This window comes from Tachyglossus aculeatus, chromosome 6 (assembly GCF_015852505.1).
Source record: "Tachyglossus aculeatus isolate mTacAcu1 chromosome 6, mTacAcu1.pri, whole genome shotgun sequence".
Taxonomy (NCBI): domain Eukaryota; kingdom Metazoa; phylum Chordata; class Mammalia; order Monotremata; family Tachyglossidae; genus Tachyglossus; species Tachyglossus aculeatus.
In genome coordinates this window covers 34,280,562-34,298,279 of record NC_052071.1, presented here as the reverse complement: position 1 = coordinate 34,298,279, position 17,718 = coordinate 34,280,562, and the positions used below count along the sequence as shown (strand labels likewise).

General features: G+C 43.5%; 1 protein-coding gene across 2 annotated transcripts in view; it reads left to right on the top strand.

Moving 5' to 3' along the window:
• Positions 1 to 17,718, top strand: part of STK26 (serine/threonine kinase 26) — a 78,174-nt gene that overhangs the window by 56,521 nt on the left and 3,935 nt on the right. For both annotated transcript variants that reach the window (XM_038747857.1, XM_038747858.1), the window contains exons 3-7: positions 6,090 to 6,146; positions 11,010 to 11,118; positions 11,202 to 11,359; positions 15,286 to 15,471; positions 17,051 to 17,199. In XM_038747857.1, the coding sequence (XP_038603785.1) occupies positions 6,090 to 6,146; positions 11,010 to 11,118; positions 11,202 to 11,359; positions 15,286 to 15,471; positions 17,051 to 17,199 (659 nt within the window). The remainder of the gene's footprint in view (positions 1 to 6,089; positions 6,147 to 11,009; positions 11,119 to 11,201; positions 11,360 to 15,285; positions 15,472 to 17,050; positions 17,200 to 17,718) is intronic.

Sequence of the window (17,718 nt, the reverse complement as noted above, 5' to 3'; positions counted from 1 at the left end):
TGATAAAAAGGTAAAGAAGAGAAATAGAGTGAGGGGGAAGTTGAGATGGGGCCGAGCTCAGGGAGTCAGGGAGGTGGAGCGGGAGAGTGGAAGGCAGGTCGAGATCACTCACCCAGGGAACTCTCTGAAGTACTTTCCCAAGTGCTTAGTACAGTGCTCTGCACACAGTAAGGGCTTAATAAATATGACTGAATAAATGAAGTGGAAACCTGAGCAGAAATCACTTTGAGAGGAAGTGACTTCGGAACCAGGTGGAGCAAGGGTCCTAAATGAGGCGAGGGTCGTAAAGTCGAACCAGGGGGGTTCATTCATAAACAGAGGTGCCATTCAAGCGCTTAGTACAGTGCTCTGCACACAGTAAGCGCTCAATAAATACGATTGATTGATTCGTGGTAACTGGGGCGTCAAACAGCCGAGGACGACCTGTAATCCTGGCTGCCCACTGACGATGAGCCAGGACTTCTGGTGACTGGGGCCACTGCCTGCAGGCTTCTTCCAGTCCATGTGGGGGAAATCACTAACCCTTCCTTTTAACTGAGACCCTACTGTATGTAGGAAAGAAGTGTTCATACATTTGAGTGATGAAAATTGTATGTTTCTAGAGCCTGAGTAGACAGGAGAAGTGATTTCCTTGGGATACTTAAAAATGCAGTAGGTATTCATGTTGACTGAGCTGACTGTGTAACTGCTTTTTTAAAAACAAGAGTAAAAGCCCTGCAAACACATCAGCCTGACCACAGTATTTTCCTGAAATTTGAGTTCGTTGCAGGTTCTCTTAACTGACAAAGTTTGACTGTATGAAAAGTGCTTAAATTAGTGAGCCTTTTCATCACATTTCAAAATATGGGAAGAATCTTTCCTAACCTGAAAATATTTTTTTATTTCAAAGTAAATCTTAAAAGTGTAGCTCATTCAGAGACACTGAATGTAGTGCCTTTGAACCACACCTTTATTTGCTGTTGGTTGCTCTTACGTTCTTTAATTTTTTTCTAAGAAAATGTTCTCCACAAAAAACCAAGCATAAATCTTTCCATCTGTTTTTTTTTAAGCTGTAAATGCTTTTCTTTGTCTCTTTCACTAGGTCCCCTTAATTGAGGCACTGTTCTAGGGCCCCCTCCCTTCTTACTTTAACATTCCCTCCCTCCCCAGGAGCTCAACTCTTATGGTTCACTAGCCCTACCTCCACACCCTGCCATTTGCCCCCTCACATTTCCTCTTGCCTGCCAGACATCTTTCCGTGAATGTCCCATTGGCACCTGCAGTCTCATCTCTACCTCACTGTTACCACACTGTTATCACAGTTGACATCGTCAGCATCCACCCTGTTTCCTTGACTTTATCCTTGACTCCTCATTCTCTTTTACCTCTCCATCCAGTGTGTTCATTCATTCATTCATTCAATCGTATTTATTGAGTGCTTACTGTGTGCAGAGCACTGTACTAAGCGCTTGGGAAGTTCAAATTGGCAACATATAGAGACGGTCCCAACAGTGGGCTCACAGTCTAGAAGGGAGAGACAGACAACAAAACAAAACATATTAACAAAATAAAATAGATAGAATAGTAAATATGTACAAGTAAAATAGAGTAATAAATCTGTACAAACATATATACAGGTACTATGGGAAGGGGAAGGAGGTACGGCGGGGATGGGGAGGGGGAGAGGAAGGAGGGGGTTCAGTCTGGGAAGGCCTCCCGGAGGAGGTGAGCTCTCAGTAGGGCTTTGAAGGGAGGAAGAGAGCTAGCTCGGCGGATGTGCGGAGGGAGGGCATTCCAGGCCACGGGGAGGACTTGGGCCGGGGGTCGATGGCGGGACAGGCGAGAACGAGGCACAGTGAGGAGGTTAGCAGCAGAGGAGCAGAGGGTGAGGACTGGGCTGTAGAAGGAAAGAAGGGAGGTGAGGTAGGAGGGGGGTGAGGTGATGGAGAGCCTTGAAGCCGAGAGTGAGGAGTTTTTGCCTGATGCGTAGGTTGATTGGTAGCCACTGGAGATTTTTGAGGAGGGGAGTAACATGCCCAGGGCGTTTCTGCACAAAGATGATCCGGGCAGCAGCGTGTAATATAGATTGAAGTGGGGAGAGACAGGAGGATGGGAGATCAGAGAGGAGGCTGATGCAGAAATCCAGTCGGGATAGGATGACAGATTGAGCCAGCAGGGTAGCAGTTTGGATGGAGAGGAAAGGGCAGATCTTGGCAATGTTGCGGAGGTGAGACCGGCAGGTTTTGGTGACGGATGTGAGGGGTGAACAAGAGAGCGGAGTCGAGGATGACACCAAGGTTGTGGGCTTGTGAGACAGGAATGATGGTAGTGCTGTCAACAGTGATGGGAAAGTCAGGGAGAGGGCAGGGTTTGGGAGGGAAGTTAAGGAAGGAGTTCAGTCTTGAACATATTGAGTTTTAGATGGCGGGCAGACATCCAGGTGGAGATGTCTTGAAGGCAGGAGGAGACACGAGCCTGAAGGGAGGGAGAGAGAGCAGGGGCAGAGATGTAGATTTGGGTGTCATCAGCATAGAGATAATAGTTGAAGCCATGGGAGCGAATGAGTTCACCAAGGGAGTGAGTGTAGATAGAGAGCAGAAGGGGACCAAGAACTGATCCTTGAGGAACCCCTATAGTAAGGGGATGGGAGGGGGAAGAGGAGCCCGCAAAAGAGACTGAGGATGAACAGCCGGAGAGATAAGAGGAGAACCAGGAGAGGGCAGAGTCTGTGAAGCCAAGGTTGGATCGCGTTTTGAGGAGAAGGGAGTGGTCCACAATGTCAACACAGTGTGTTGCTAAAACCTGTTGGCTTCTTGTCCACAACGTATTCTGGTTCCATCCTTTCCTCTTCTTTCAGATGGCCACTGCACTGATCTCAATGCTTGTCATCTCTGGCTAGCCTACTGTATCAGCTTTCTGATGGGCCTCCCTGCCCCAGCCTCTCCCCCTCTAGTCTGTACTTAACTCTGTTGCTTGGATCACCTTTTTGAAGCATGATTATTCACGTCTCTCTCTACTTCTCCAAAACATCTAGTAGTTACCCATTTATCTTTGCATCAAACAGAAACTCCTGATCACTCAATTAGCTCTTTCCCTCTTATTTACCCTCTCTTCTCCTACTATGCTCCATTCTTCCCAAGCACACCTTGCTGTTCCTTCCTGCTGCCCTCTGTATTTCTTTCTCTCTCCTTCTCTCTTTCTTTCTTTTCTTTCTCTCTTTCTCTTTCCTCTCTCTTCTTTCTTTCTTTTTCTCTTTCTTTCTTTCTTTCTTTCTTTCTTTCTTTCTTTCCTTCCTTCCTTCCTTCTTTCCTTCTTTCCTTCCTTCTTTCCTTCTTTCCTTCTTTCCTTCTTTCCTTCTTTCCTTCTTTCCTTCTTTCCTTCTTTCTTTCTTTCCTTCTTTCCTTCCTTCTTTCCTTCTTTCCTTCTTTCTTTCCTTCTTTCCTTCTTTCTTTCCTTCTTTTTCTTTCTCTTTCTTTCTCTCTCTCTCTCTTTCTTTTCCTTTCTGACTTCCTTCCCACACACAGCCTCTATCTCTATCTCTCTCTATCTCTCTCTCTCTCTCTCTCCCCCCCCCCCTCCCTCCCTCCCTCTCCCTCCCTCCCTCCCTTCCTCCTAGATTGTGAACTCCTTATGGTCAGGGATCAATCATGTCATCTTGTGTTGTATCTTGCAAGTAGCAATAGAAACTCAGTGATTACAATTAATAGACAGTGAATTCAACTGCAATTCAGGTTTCAGCCCTTGTCTATTATGGGCAAGACTCTTATTGTTTTGAACTAGAGCTTTTCATGCTTCCTCTCAAGTCAGTGGTCATTAGCTGTGAAAAGCCAAAAGAAAAGCCCTTTTGGGCCATTGAAGAAACTCCAGAGTGACAGGACTTGTTTAATACTTAGTTTATATAGCAAGATCCATTATTATTAGCACTATAATTATTATCAGCATCAATTAATTATAGGCCTTGTTATATGAATAATAATAGTGATGCATAAGTGCTGTGTGTCAGTCACTGATTTAAGCCCTGATGTAAAGACAAGATAATCGAGTTGGACACAGTCCACATCTCTGTCCCACATAGGGATCACAGTCTGAGGAGGAGAAGGTATTGAATCCCCATTTTACTGATGACAAAACTGAGGCACGTAGAAGGGAAGTGACTTACCCAAGCTCATACTATAGGCTAGTGGCAGAACTGGAATTAGAATTCAGGTTCTCTGACTGCCAGGCCCAGTCTCTTTCCTCTAAACATAGCTGCTTTCCATTGAACTAATTGGTTTCCCTGTGATAAGTAGAAGATTTTTTGCACTAGTGAAAACAAGTTATATTTACAGAATTTCTCTGTTCTCATCATGGGAAAATTTTTAACATAAAAGTCTTCACTGAACTGCAAAGCCTTACCATGAAGTGGATCGAAGAGTATTGCACAGTGAAATCCTTACGTCCCCCAGACTCAGTGTTGCCTTAGTTTTATCCCTCCCCTTGAACAGTGACTGCACCAAAAAGAAAAAGTGTGTATTCAGCATTCACATTTTTAATTCTAAGAGCCTGGCTTTTCTACGTTTAGTTTTAGCAAGGCTGGATTTGGGATGAGTAATTAATATGCATGTCTTAATCAGCCCTCCTGGTAAAATATCAGTATAAACCCCAACCTATACTGAGATACTTAATGAAAATGCAGGCAATTTTATTAACTAATGGTATTCTCTTTTTAAGTTATTCTCCCTTATCACACACAGCATTATACCCTTCACAGTATCCCTAAAAACGCTCACCAGTGAAGATCCTAAATACAGCTGTAATGGGATTAGTTGAATACAAACCAAAGTGTTCTTAAAGAAAGTGTGTGCTTTTATTCTTGCGTCAACTCAAAACCGGCTGTACATGTTTGTTCAAGTGCCATTTTAAAAATCTGACATGTCCAGACATGGGAAGCATTCTGAATTTATGAGCCAGTGAAAATGGAGTTCATGTCAGTCTGGGTTATTTTAATTCCATTCTCTGTTAATCTCTAGATGAATCAGCAAACTCAGCCAGATTCCTGGTTCTCTGAGGCCATCATTGAATTTATGGGATTTTGAAAAATTTAGTTTAGAGGAGGAATAGAGACATCATCGAAGAGAACACCCTGCTCTCACAAAAAACTAGCATGGGGAGAGATTCCATCACTACCAAATTGACTTTCCATATGAGGATGGTGCCCCCAGTATCTCAAATCAACTAGGACAGATTCTCCTTCTAGTCCTCTATTACAAAGGCAAAGGTCATGTACTTGTGATTGTTCTTCATTTAGGTTCAAACCAAGCCTTCATTTTTTTTTTTAACCTGTTTCCTCTCTTGGAGCTGTATGGCCCACGCCGATTTTAGAATAATAATGATGATGGTATTAAAGTGCTTACTATGTTCTAAGCGCTGGGGGTGATACAAAGCTAAGTAGGTTGGACACTGTCCATGTTCCACATAGGGCTTACAGCATCAATACCCATTTTACAGAAGAGGTAACTGAGGCACAGTGAAGTTAAGTGACTTGTCCAAGGTCACACAGCCGACAAGTGGCTGAGCCAGGATTAGAACCCAGGTCCTTCTGAGTCCCAGGCCCTTGCTCTACCCACTAGGCCAAGCTGCTTCTCTATCGGTAGTGTCCCTTCCCCTCTGATGGGGCATGCAGGGGCACCGCAGCTCCTGCTGGTTTAGGAGGCGAGTCCCACCCCGGGGCTCCTTGCACACTAGCCCTGTGTGTATATTGGCATGCCGCTTGGACGCAGCTGAGTTTCCCTTTGGCGTTGACCTATGCGAACGATGTTCATAGAAATGGTTCCGTCGTCCTGGTTTCATAGTGATTACAAATGCATTCTGTGCTAGAAATATAGAGGACTGTGTTAAGTTTCTATTTTAGAAGCTGACTTCCCTTCCAAGTGCAGCCTGAAGTCTGTGGGAAAGTGTTTATGCCCATATATGAGAAAAATATGTTTTTGATTGAGGAAAAAATATTTTGTCAAAATAAATACATTTAGATTATTGTACTACTAGGTTTGTTTTTCAAGATTTGACTGTTGTAATAATGTGTTCAGTATCTATATGGCTTCAGCTAATCTTTATGCCAATTATTTTTGTAGGGTACAAAGTTATGGATAATAATGGAATACTTGGGTGGAGGATCAGCCCTAGATCTCGTAAGTGTTTTTACTTTTGTATACAATTGTTTTTTGCTTTTTAGTTTGTGAACCAAGTTCCCTCTTGTATCCTTATGGCAGGAAGCTGATTTCATCTATGTGCTGTATTTGATCTTTTTTTCTTTTTTAAACACCACAGCTACACTGTGTTGGGCCTCAGGGAACAGGTCAAAGAGGAACAAATGTGATTTATTGTGATTTCTCAGAAGAAAATTTCATTTTTGCCCAGGACCGACCCGTGTTAAGTGCTTGCCTAATGTTGCTAGTGTTTGAGCCATGCTAAGTGATTGAGGAGCCAGACCCTACTCCCCCTTGACTGATAGAAACCATCACAGTATCTGTCAAACAGCCAAAGCTGATCTTCCAATTCTGATCACATTAGTTCCATTAAGAAGCAGGTTTTTATTTATTTATTTTTATAGCCTCCTGTTAAGTTCCCATTGTAAATAAGCAGTGTGTGGTCTAGGTATATTCTGCCATCTTGAGACCTTATAGGGCTGCAACCTGAGGGGCAGAGATGGGTTTGACCTTCTTCCACCATCAGGGTATATTTGCTCCCTGTAGACCAAAAGCAATAAGAAAAGAGTGTGTAGATAGCCCTACATGCCCATGCATGATTTTTTTTAAATTAAAATAAAGCAGAGCTGGCTTTGTTGCAGGATGCCATCCTTCCTTGAGGTAATAGGAGAGTGAATTCTGTGCCTGTGTATGTCAGTCATATTTATTGAGTGGTTACTTTTGCAGAGCACTGTACTAAGTGCTTGGGTGAGTACAATATAACAGACTAATTCCCTGCCCACAGAGTTTACAGTCTAGTAGAGAGAGAGCATGTACATGAGCATGCACGCTGAGGCACTTGTGAGAAGTCCCAAGGAACCAAAATGAACAGCCAAAGGGTCGGATTGTGCCACTTTGAGATCTGAATCAATAAATGGAGGTATTAAGGGAATGATCACCCATTAGATTTTAAGAATTGCTGAAAATGATATTCACAGTGAAAAAAGAATACTTTGTCTTTTGAAAAATATTATTTGTGTTAATTTGTGCTAAGATTTTGGCCCACATGACATTTCCCTTATTTTTTGGCCTCATTTTAAAAAAAAAATTCTAAATTAGGAATAACAAGATAGGTGGCTGATAGTCTTCTAGTAGAGTGCCATGAAAATCCTTAAATTATTTGGTGATTTTCCTGCCACTCTTGCTCATCCTTCTCTACTCTCAGGGTATTTGACTTTGCCAATCAGTGAATGTCTTTAAGGAATAAATTTGGATTATTGCGGTGGATTTTCCATCACTTTCATTTCTTTTATCCTCAGCCAGAACCTGCAGAACCAGTAAATCAATCAATCAATCAATCGTATTTATTGAGCGCTTACTATGTGCAGAGCACTGTACTAAGCGCTTGGGAAGTACAAATTGGCATCACATAGAGACAGTCCCTACCCGATAGTGGGCTCACAGTCTAAAAGGGGGAGAAGCTATTACATGAGATTTGTTTAGATGCTTTAGTTTTGAAAAGCTTGAATTAAAGCAAAAAATGGGATACTAAATCCTGGTCAAAATAAAGCATTAAGTTGGTTGATTTACTAGTAACAGGATGTGCAAAGTGCCAAACTACGCCTTGTGAAGAACATTCTGATGAGAATTAGATAAATGGACGAGGGCTAGAAGTCAAGGCTTACTTGAAGTCTGCAGAAGCATGGGGAGGTCTTGGCAGGGCTGTGCTTGCATTTAACTATTTGGGTATGGGGAGATAACATGTTCCTGTGCCTCCTTCACTCCCCCAAAACACGGCCCCTCCCAGACTGGGGAATCTATGGTTAATTCTAATGTTAACCTCCACAACTTTCTGGCAGGTCTGTATTAGGTTGATGCAGTGGCGGTAATTATGTGAGTAAATACAGTAATTCCTTAGTACCTTAGGGAGTAAGTCATCTCGACCTGTTAAAACTTAGTGAACAGAGATGTTAATTTATGCTCTACACGTATCCAGGGCTAATTCTGGTCTGTGGATATTTTCTTCCTTTAGGCTTTTATCGCCTCTAAAACAATCAATCTATAATAGTAATGTTGATGTTTATTAAGCACTTACTACGTGCTAGGCCCTGGGGTAGATGCAAAATAGATCACTCACAGTCTGAGAGAGGGAGAATTGGTATTTTATTCCTATTTTGCAGATGAGGAAACTGAGGAACAGAAAAGTTAAGTGACTTGCCCATGATCACGAAGCGGGCAAATGGCAGAGTTGGGCCTAGAACCCGGGTCCCCTGACTTGCAATTCCGTGTCCTTTCCACTCTATTTTCCCTATTTAAGAATGGCCCTAGAAAACAAAATTTCATTTTTCCATCCAGAGAAGGACCTTTTTTCAAGTAAATTGATCTCCAGTGAGTCCCAGTTAGTAGTAAATGGTGAAACTGGAGCGTGGTTTCTATTTTAAGCCATTAAATATAAAACACGGCAGTGTCCTGTATTAAAATCAATGTGGCATTCATCTAGAAGAGCTGTGAATCCCTCCCATTGTGGGGTGGTGTCTGGTTCTCTCCACCTCTCCCCATTTCCTAGCAAATAGAACTCCACCTCTGCTCCATAACTCAGAGACCCACCCTTTCCTGTAACGGGAATGTTTGTGCTTTATGAGGTTCTGGGATTTTAAAATAACTGTTCTATAGAGCTCTTTTCAGATGTTCCATTACAAATTCTCCTGAAACTTAATGATTGCTTTCCTTGTGTTCCAGTTAGAGCACTTGGCTTGGTTATGGGGGTGAGAGAAAGAGATGGAAGAAACGTGTTATGTCTGCATGAAAGGCCTTTACTTTTAGTTCACATTTTACTCTAGTTTGAATAATATGGCGTATGTTGTGTTTTTTTAAGTAGGGCAGCCTGCAGCAAGCAATCTATCATCCCTGCTTTGTGTCTGGGAAGGCCAGAAAAGGAAGGTTGTCGGGGTGCTCTGGTTTCAGCTTATGCAAGCACTCTCTCCCCCCAGCCACGGCTCAGGAGTAGAGGGAGCAGGGATCAGTTTCCCCTTCCTGCTAGGAAACTGGGGAGCTTGCAGACCATGAAGCCCGTGCTCTCCTCCGCCACCCCCCCCCCCTCTCCCGCCGCCTTGTCCACTTGTCATCCCCGACCTTCCCCTCCCCAGCAGCGTGGGGGCTTGGGAAACAAAACTCGGTGCTAAATCAATCAATCAGTCAATCGTATTTATTGAGCGCTTACTGTGTGCAGAGCACTGTACTAAGCGCTTGGGAAGTACAAGTTGGCAACATATAGAGACAGGGGAGGCTGCCCACACCCCATCCCACCTCCCACCCTGAAGCCCTTCTGAGGTTTCTCTCCTGTCCTGGCAATCTTTCATAGGAATGGAGTTACCAGGGAGGGTGAGCCCCACGTTGGACAGTCCAATCCAGTGAGCTTATATCTACCCCAGTGTTTAGAACAGTGCCTGGCACATATTAAGTGCTTAAATGCCAGAATTATAATAATTATTACCCAAGCCCTGTCCTTCTGTTAATCCCAGGGGCAGGCCGTCCCTTCCCACCCCCAACCCCGGCCCAGGCTTGTGTCTTTTTGAGCTCAATCATCCTACCTGAGGAACTGTAGTGCAGGCAGTCAGGCAGGACTTTAGGAGAGTTGTCATATTGCCTTTCATGATTGCTCCTGACCTGTAAGCGTCAAACCCCTGGACTTTATTATAGTATCAAGGGTCTGGAAAGGGAACGGGAGTGAGGTTAGCTGTCAATCAATCAATCAATCAATCGTATTTATTGAGTGCTTACTATGTGCAGAGCACTGTACTAAGCGCTTGGGAAGTACAAGTTGGCGGCATATAGGGACAGTCCCTACCCAACAGTGGGCTCACAGTCTAAAAGGGGGAGACAAAGAACATAACCAAGCATACTAATAAAATAAATAGAATAGGTATGTACAAGTAAAATAAATAGAGTAATAAATATGTACAAACATATATACAGGACATATATATGTCCTCTAGGGAATTTCCTCCCCCAGTTTCTGGTGTCACTGTACAGAACCAGGACTGAGGTAGAAGGTACAGCACCCAGATTCCCCTGGCCCAGAGGTCATTCATTCATTCATTCATTCAATCTTATTTATTGAGTGCTTACTACGTGCTGAGCACTGTCCAAAGTGTTTGGGAAAGGGCAATACAACAATAAACTGTGACAGTCCCTGCCCACAGCGAGTTTACAGTCTGGGGTGGGGGAAGACAGACATCAATACAAATAAATAAAATTACAGATATGTTCATAAGTACTATGGGCCTGAGATGGGGGAGGAGTAAAGGGAGCAAGTCAGGATGACTGAAGGGATTGGGAGATGAGGAAAAGTGGGGTTCAGTCTGAGAAGACCTCTTGCAGGAGATGTGCCTTCAGTAAGGCTTTGAAGGGGGAGGGGGAAAGTAATTGTTTGATTGATTTGAGGAAGGAGGGCGTTCCAGGCCAGAGGCAGGAGGTCGGCCATGCAGGGACTGGTGGGGGAACAACGGAATCCAGATTCCCTCCGCCGAGCTCTGGTGCTGCCTTACGGACCTCCATCTGCCCCCTCATCCCTAGCGGTGCTGGGGGTCAGCAGGGTCGGGGGGAATTCGGGAAGTTCAGAGCATATAGGTGCTTGGGACCCACCCATCTGTCAAAGTAAAATCTTACTAGAATTATAGGTTAACTGAATAGCCACCATAGAATCAGCTTTTAAACTGGTTTTAATCGGCCCCATTTGCTAAATGTTGATTTCTGTAAAACAGCTTTTTTTTTCAAATGGCTTTGGAGTATTTTTTAAATGAAGTTAGAAAAACAAAATGTTAATTTAAACATCTCTATGTTTTTTGCTCCCTCCCCTTCCCCTAGCTACGGGCTGGTCCATTTGATGAGTTCCAGATAGCTACGATGCTAAAGGAAATCTTGAAAGGCCTTGACTATCTGCATTCGGAAAAGAAAATTCACAGAGACATAAAAGGTGCCCCAAATTAAAGTGAACATATGCATTGAACAAAGTTAATGTCTTTTCAGGAGGAAACTAATGGGTTTTACATTTTCCAGCTGCCAATGTCTTGTTGTCAGAGCAAGGAGACGTTAAACTTGCCGACTTTGGAGTTGCTGGCCAGCTGACAGATACCCAAATTAAGAGGAATACCTTTGTAGGAACCCCTTTCTGGATGGCTCCTGAAGTCATCCAGCAATCAGCCTATGACTCAAAGGTAAGAGGCTAAGGGCATATTGCAAGTTTACAATCTGATCACAATTAGCAGGAAGAAAATGGTGAATCGAATGAATTAATCATAGTTTACGAAATGTTGTATAGTGGAGCAAATGGGTTTGAAATTGAGGCAGATGGACTTCATGGTTTACTGAACAGTCCCTTTTCATTGGTTTGTGGCTTATGTCTTTTTGAGCCCAGTCCTCCTACCTGAGGAATTGTAGTACAGGCAGTCGTCCAGGACTTTGGGAGAGTTGTCGCATTGCCTTTCATGGTTGCTCCTGACCTGTAAGCATGCACTCACCCCCCAGAATAATAATAATAATAATAATAATAATAATAATAATAATGGCATTTATTAAGTGCTTACTATGTGCAAAGCACTGTTCTAAGTGCTGGGGAGATTACAAGGTGATCAGGTTGTCCCACGGGGGGCTCACAATCTTAATCCCCATTTTACAGATGAGGTAACTGAGGCCCAGAGAAGTTAAGTGACTTGCCCGAAGTCATACAGCTGACAATTGGTGGAGCCGAGATTTGAACCCTGATCTCTGACTCCAAAGGCCGGGCTTTTTGCACTGAGCCATGCTGCTTCGCCAGAAGTGGGCCTCCCTTCTCCAATAAACCCTGGTTCACTTTTCTAAAGTGGTCATCTAATGTGACACCCTGGCTGCAGCAGCCCTGTCCCTGAGTCCATCAGGATAAGTGGTCATCCACAGGAGTTCCAGTGGAGAGCCACACACTCCTTTAGAAGCCTATTTGAGACTTTAGGAAGTTCTTTTCCATCTGCTTAACTTGGGATAAATGTAGCCTGCCTACTGCTCTGGGAATCAGTCAGTCAATCAGTGGTACTTATTGAGTGCTCACTATGTGCAGAGCACTGCATTAAAGCCTTGGGAGAATACAAGACAACAGAGTTGGCAGACAAGTTCCCTGACCATAAACAAGCTCCCAGGATAAAACTGAGTGCATTGATAACTTCAGTTTCACTCGTTCTAGAGAATTGTTGTTTTTGGGTTTAAAAAAAAAAACAAAAAAAAACAACGCTACTCTTTGTGCTGCAAACTTCACTACCACATTCCTAGTCAGCCACAGGCACTGTATACCTGGCTTGGCTCGAAGGCTGTTTCTCCTCTCCTCCCTGCGCACCACTGCAGGTGCAGACTCCTGAGGGCAGAGCTGGTGCCCGGCCATGGAGCCATTCAAGCACTGCCACTCTGGGGCCAACGTCTTGAGCCTTGGGAATGGAGCTGGGCTGTTTCAGTTGTGGCCATGGACTCTGGCCCTAAAGTGGCAGTGTGTATATAGTGCTTTGGGGCCCCAACACCAGAGCCCTGACTATCTGCCCCCTCCCCTGTGGACCCCACAGTTGCCTGGAGCATTGGGCAGGGGGCAAGGGAAGCAGATGGCTCTTCCTTCCGGGGTGGGGGCTTCCTATGCCCAGCCCTGATGCAGACTCAAAAAGTCTGGTGGAGAATGAAAGTGAAGGAACAGCAGAGGTGAGTAACTTTGCCTTCCACTTCCTCTCCCCCCTCCTCCTCTTGCCTTCCTTGCCCTCTTATTTTCATCTCTTCCCCTACTTTTCCTCTCCTGTCCTCTCTCAGCTCTACTTCAAGCTCTCCTCCACATTCCTAATGAAAAATGGCATACCTGAGCCCTCTCTCCTTCCCTCATTCCCTCTCTTCCCCCACTTCTTTCTCCACTTGTATCCAAGGTCAGCTTTAAGTTTCTGGGGACTTGTCCTGCTCCCCTTAATCAGAAGCATCTTGGGATCCCCATGTGGCTTCTGGGGCCCTGCCTGGTGAATGCAGGGGACGGGAACTGTATTGAGAATGGGTCCGTTTTGGCTGAGGAAATTACACTGCATTTGGCAAACATCAAAATGGATTCTGAGAGCAGCACAGCAGGTCCCCAGAGTTGTAGAGCTGCTGCTTTTCTTGAAGGAGGTGGAAGAGGTCTGGATTATCCATAATAGTCATATCGTGACTGCCTGCAAGTAGCTCTGAGACTATTGAATTGCACATTGCATTATGGAGTACGTTTTCATTATTTGCTGTTGGGGACTTTGAAATCATAATATTAGATTGCTTGAGCTCAGAATTTTAAAACTTGAACTAGCAAGATGACAGCTGGAATTCCCCCCAAGCCTTAGCAGTTGTTTTTCCTAAGCTTTGCATGGTCCTTGCGGGCATTTGCTTAATGTAAATATTCCTAGTTTAGTAGGTGATTGACCTTTTCAATTAATTTTTTAACATAGATGGAGGTAAACCTAGAAGTGTAACCTAGTGTAAAGGGTAAATATTGTCTGGGGATTTCCATTAGAGAAAAACGTTTGTCAGACATAAATGGACAAACATCTATTTAGAGAGTTTTGAATTAGAAGTAAAAGTTAAGTAGAGGTACTTGTGATTCTTTAATTTTTGTGGAATGAGCCTTTATGTCCCAGGGTGAGCCCAGTTTCTCATAAGACCCATCAGAGTCTAGTTGACTTGGGGGTGTTTTTATTCTGAAATATTGAAACCCCTTAAGTATGTTCACTAGAGATCTTATCAGGATGTCGATCATACTTAGGTTTCCGCCTAAGCTGACATGACTCCCGCATCTCTGAAAGGAACCGTATAAATGTTAAGTGTATGTAGACTGTGATCACAGGAAGTACCCCAAGATGGCATCTACTGAGTCACAGACTTCCAAAACTTGCAAATATTACAAACATCCATTTGCTGGAAAATGATCGATCACCTAATCAAAATCTTGGGTGACGGTGTTAGAGGAACTGGTGCTATTTACCTTCATTCTTAGCTCCCTCCGAGGGCTTAGCCTGGTCAGAGTTTCTCAAGGGACATTTCTAGCCTTAAACAATTTTTCTCCCCCCCCAGTTATTATTTATATATAATAAATATATATTATAATATAAATATACACACACGTATATTTTTAACATGAAGCAGGCAATTAGTTTTTCCTGGATTTCACGCTTTCCTTTGAGGGTCTGTACTTGTTTTATTTCCCAATGCAAGACTGACTATTGTGGCTTTAATAATAGTATTTGTTAAGTGCTTACTTGTGTGCCAAGCAGTGTACCAAGCTCTCCTTGGGAACAGGTGCAGTCTTCATTCCCATCTCTGGAGTTAAGCATCTCTTCATTTAGACAGTTTCTTCAAGTGAACACTAGCAGTGACTATTCCATGTGTCTTGGGCTTAAAGACTGAAGTACAGTAGTAAGAATTTTTTTGGTTTTGCTTTTAACTCCGGCTTTCTAAACTCTGTGTCCTCAGCTGGAGGGTTTGGAGCACTGTGGTGAGTTTCTTTTTGTATTTTGGTAGGAAAAAGACCTGTAGCTGCTTTGTGGATCTCTTGAGTCAAAACATTGGATTGTGCCATTCAGAACAGAGTGATTGAACGCACACGTGTTCACGCAGCTTGCTTATGTCTATTCTTATCTAAATACAGCCCCTAACCTCAGCCTCCCACCCATCCCCCTTTACACACACACATACCACTACTACACACTCCTGCCAGCTGAAATTGTTAATAGATATGGGTGATAATGCACTTATCCATGATCATAGTTCAGTCAGTCATCAGTCGAGTGAATCAGTATTTTCTGGAGGCAGAGAGACCCCCATTTGTTTTTTTCCTCTAGCCTAGATCATCTAAAGACCTAGGATACCCGTCTGGATTGATATACGGTTAGTGTGTTGAAGGGTAATTGGAAAAAAATAGGTGGGGCGAAACTGCCCCCCAAACTTGATTCGATTGTGTTTAGTCTTAGACGGTGATGCTTTGAGGAGTGAAAAGAAGGCATATTCACACATGTAAGAACTTTATCTGATTCCTGTTAACTTGATAAACAAAGTATTGAAAACAAAACAAAGTATTGAAAAGTTGTATTTGAAGCTAAAATATTTCTCTTCCTTCCCTCAGGCTGACATTTGGTCATTAGGAATTACTGCTATTGAACTTGCCAAAGGAGAACCCCCCAATTCAGACATGCATCCCATGAGGGTCCTCTTTCTAATCCCCAAAAATAATCCACCAACTTTACTGGGAGATTTTAGTAAGCCATTTAAAGAATTTATTGACGCGTGTCTGAACAAGGATCCGACATTTGTGAGTATCACTGTGTATTTATTCTTTGAGTTCAAAATGCTATAGACTCTGCATGGGTCAGTTATGGTGTGTCCCTTGCCCCCTTTGTGGCCTTGGCTACCTGTTGTAGCCAAGCTCAGGATCAGCCAATGAACATGCCATTGAAGCTGTTTCTTCCTTCCTTTGACTCTGAAAATCAGTGTCTGTAATCCTGAAGCTGTCCGGGACTTCTCCAGCTACCTGGGTCCTACCTGGCTCCTCGTGCTTCCTGTTCCAAAATTTTCTCATTTCAGGACTCCTTGTTTCACAGTGACACCCCACTACACTCATATTCCCATCCGTGGTATTTATTGAGCACTTTCTGTGTTCAGAACACTATGCTAAGCACTTGGGAGAGTACGGTTCAGTAGAGGTAGTAGATAGGATCCTTGCCCCTAAGGAGTTTATAGTCTAATGGGGGAGACAGAGATTAAATTAAAGACAGGGTGACCATTTTCTTTTCAGAAATAAAGGAGGAAGCTCAAGTGTGACTTTTCAATAATAAGGCTCAAATCATGGGCCACCATCACCTTCATAATACTAAAAAACAATAATTGTGGCATTTATTAAATGCTTTAACTATGTGTCAAGCCCTGTACTAAGCATTGGGGTAGATACAAGGTAATCAGGTCAGACATTAATCCTGTCCCACATGGGGCTTCCACTCCAAATAGGAAGGAGAGTAAGTGTTTAATTCCCATTTAACAGATGAGGAAACTTTAGGCCCAAAGAAGTCAAGTGATTTAGCCAAGGTTACGTAGCAGGCAAGTGGCACTGTGGGGATTAGAACCCAGGTCCTCACTGTTTCCACTAAGCCCTGCTGCTTTTCTCTTGTAAATACCTACAGTATGATACTGTACAGTGTAAATTTCCTACACAGGTGGCAGGGAGCCTTGATGGAGAGAATTTTTAAGGTGATGGGTAATATAGTACTGCCCAGCAGATCAGGGAGAGTGAGGCCTCCTTATTAATTACATTCTAAAAACCTGTCCTGCTGGTTGAAGCTGAGACCAACCAAATGCTTCTGCATCTAATTGGAAGCCTAGTCACCCACCTTCTAATGAGGTCAGAGTTGTGGCACCCAGAAGCCAGCACCTCCCTGTCGCCAGCTCTAGCGGCTTAGAAGGGCGGCAACAGTGCCGAAAGGGCAGGGGGAAGAGGCCAGCTCTTTCTCACTTCTTAAGAACAGGGGTGAGAAATGAAATGCCTTACTACAGGGAGGGGGCAATGGATTTTAGTGACTTGAAGGAGGAGGCTTTGTCTTTCTGTCCCAAATGTATAATAAACACCTCCCTCCCCTCCCCGGCCTCGGTATCAGAACAGGCTAGCATCAATTCAGCTGTGAGGCCTGGCTAAGTTTACACTTCTATTAGGTATGCTCTTCCAAACATGAATGGGATGAAAACTGATTTGTTTTGCAATCTTAAAACTCCATCTTTACTATTGGACTCTCTGAAAATATCAGTGCTCCAAGTTTGATTTCTTTACATCTTTCGATTTAAGATATACAGCCACCAAGACTTTAGAAAATAATCATGACTCTTTACCCATTTTGATCTAGCGCCCTACGGCAAAGGAATTATTGAAGCACAAATTCATTATTAAAAATGCCAAGAAGACGTCTTACCTGACAGAACTGATCGATCGGTTTAAGAGGTGGAAGGCAGAAGGACACAGCGATGATGAATCTGATTCAGACGGGTCTGATTCGTAAGTACCCTGAACCATCTTTTAGTTGTCTTGTAATCAGTCAGTGGTATTTGAGTGCTTATGATATATACAGTGCTTTATAGAGCACTGTACTAAGCACTTGGAAAAGTACAGTACAATAAAGTTGTCCACAAGGAGTTTACAGTTGATACGGGGAGACAGACAGTAAACTGCAGTCAGTATTGTGGGGACTTGTTGGGCACATTGTGGCATAATGAGTTGTCCTTTTGGCAAATTCACTGAACCATTTTCAAACTTGAGCCCTAGGTTTGAGTTTACGAAAAGTTTCACAGAAAGATACTTACATGTGGCATTGTGTCTGGAGATCATTCTTTCAGTTTCTGCATTTTTGATCTAGCCCTTAGTGAACATCTGCCTGAATTACAGGAACTTAATAACTCAGTTTCCATTTAAGTGAGGCCTGGAGGGAATTGCAGAAAATTTGCACATCACATTTGACTGTTTGGGGGAACCCTATTTTATCACCTGCCAGGCCACACCGAGCCCTAGCTAAGCCCC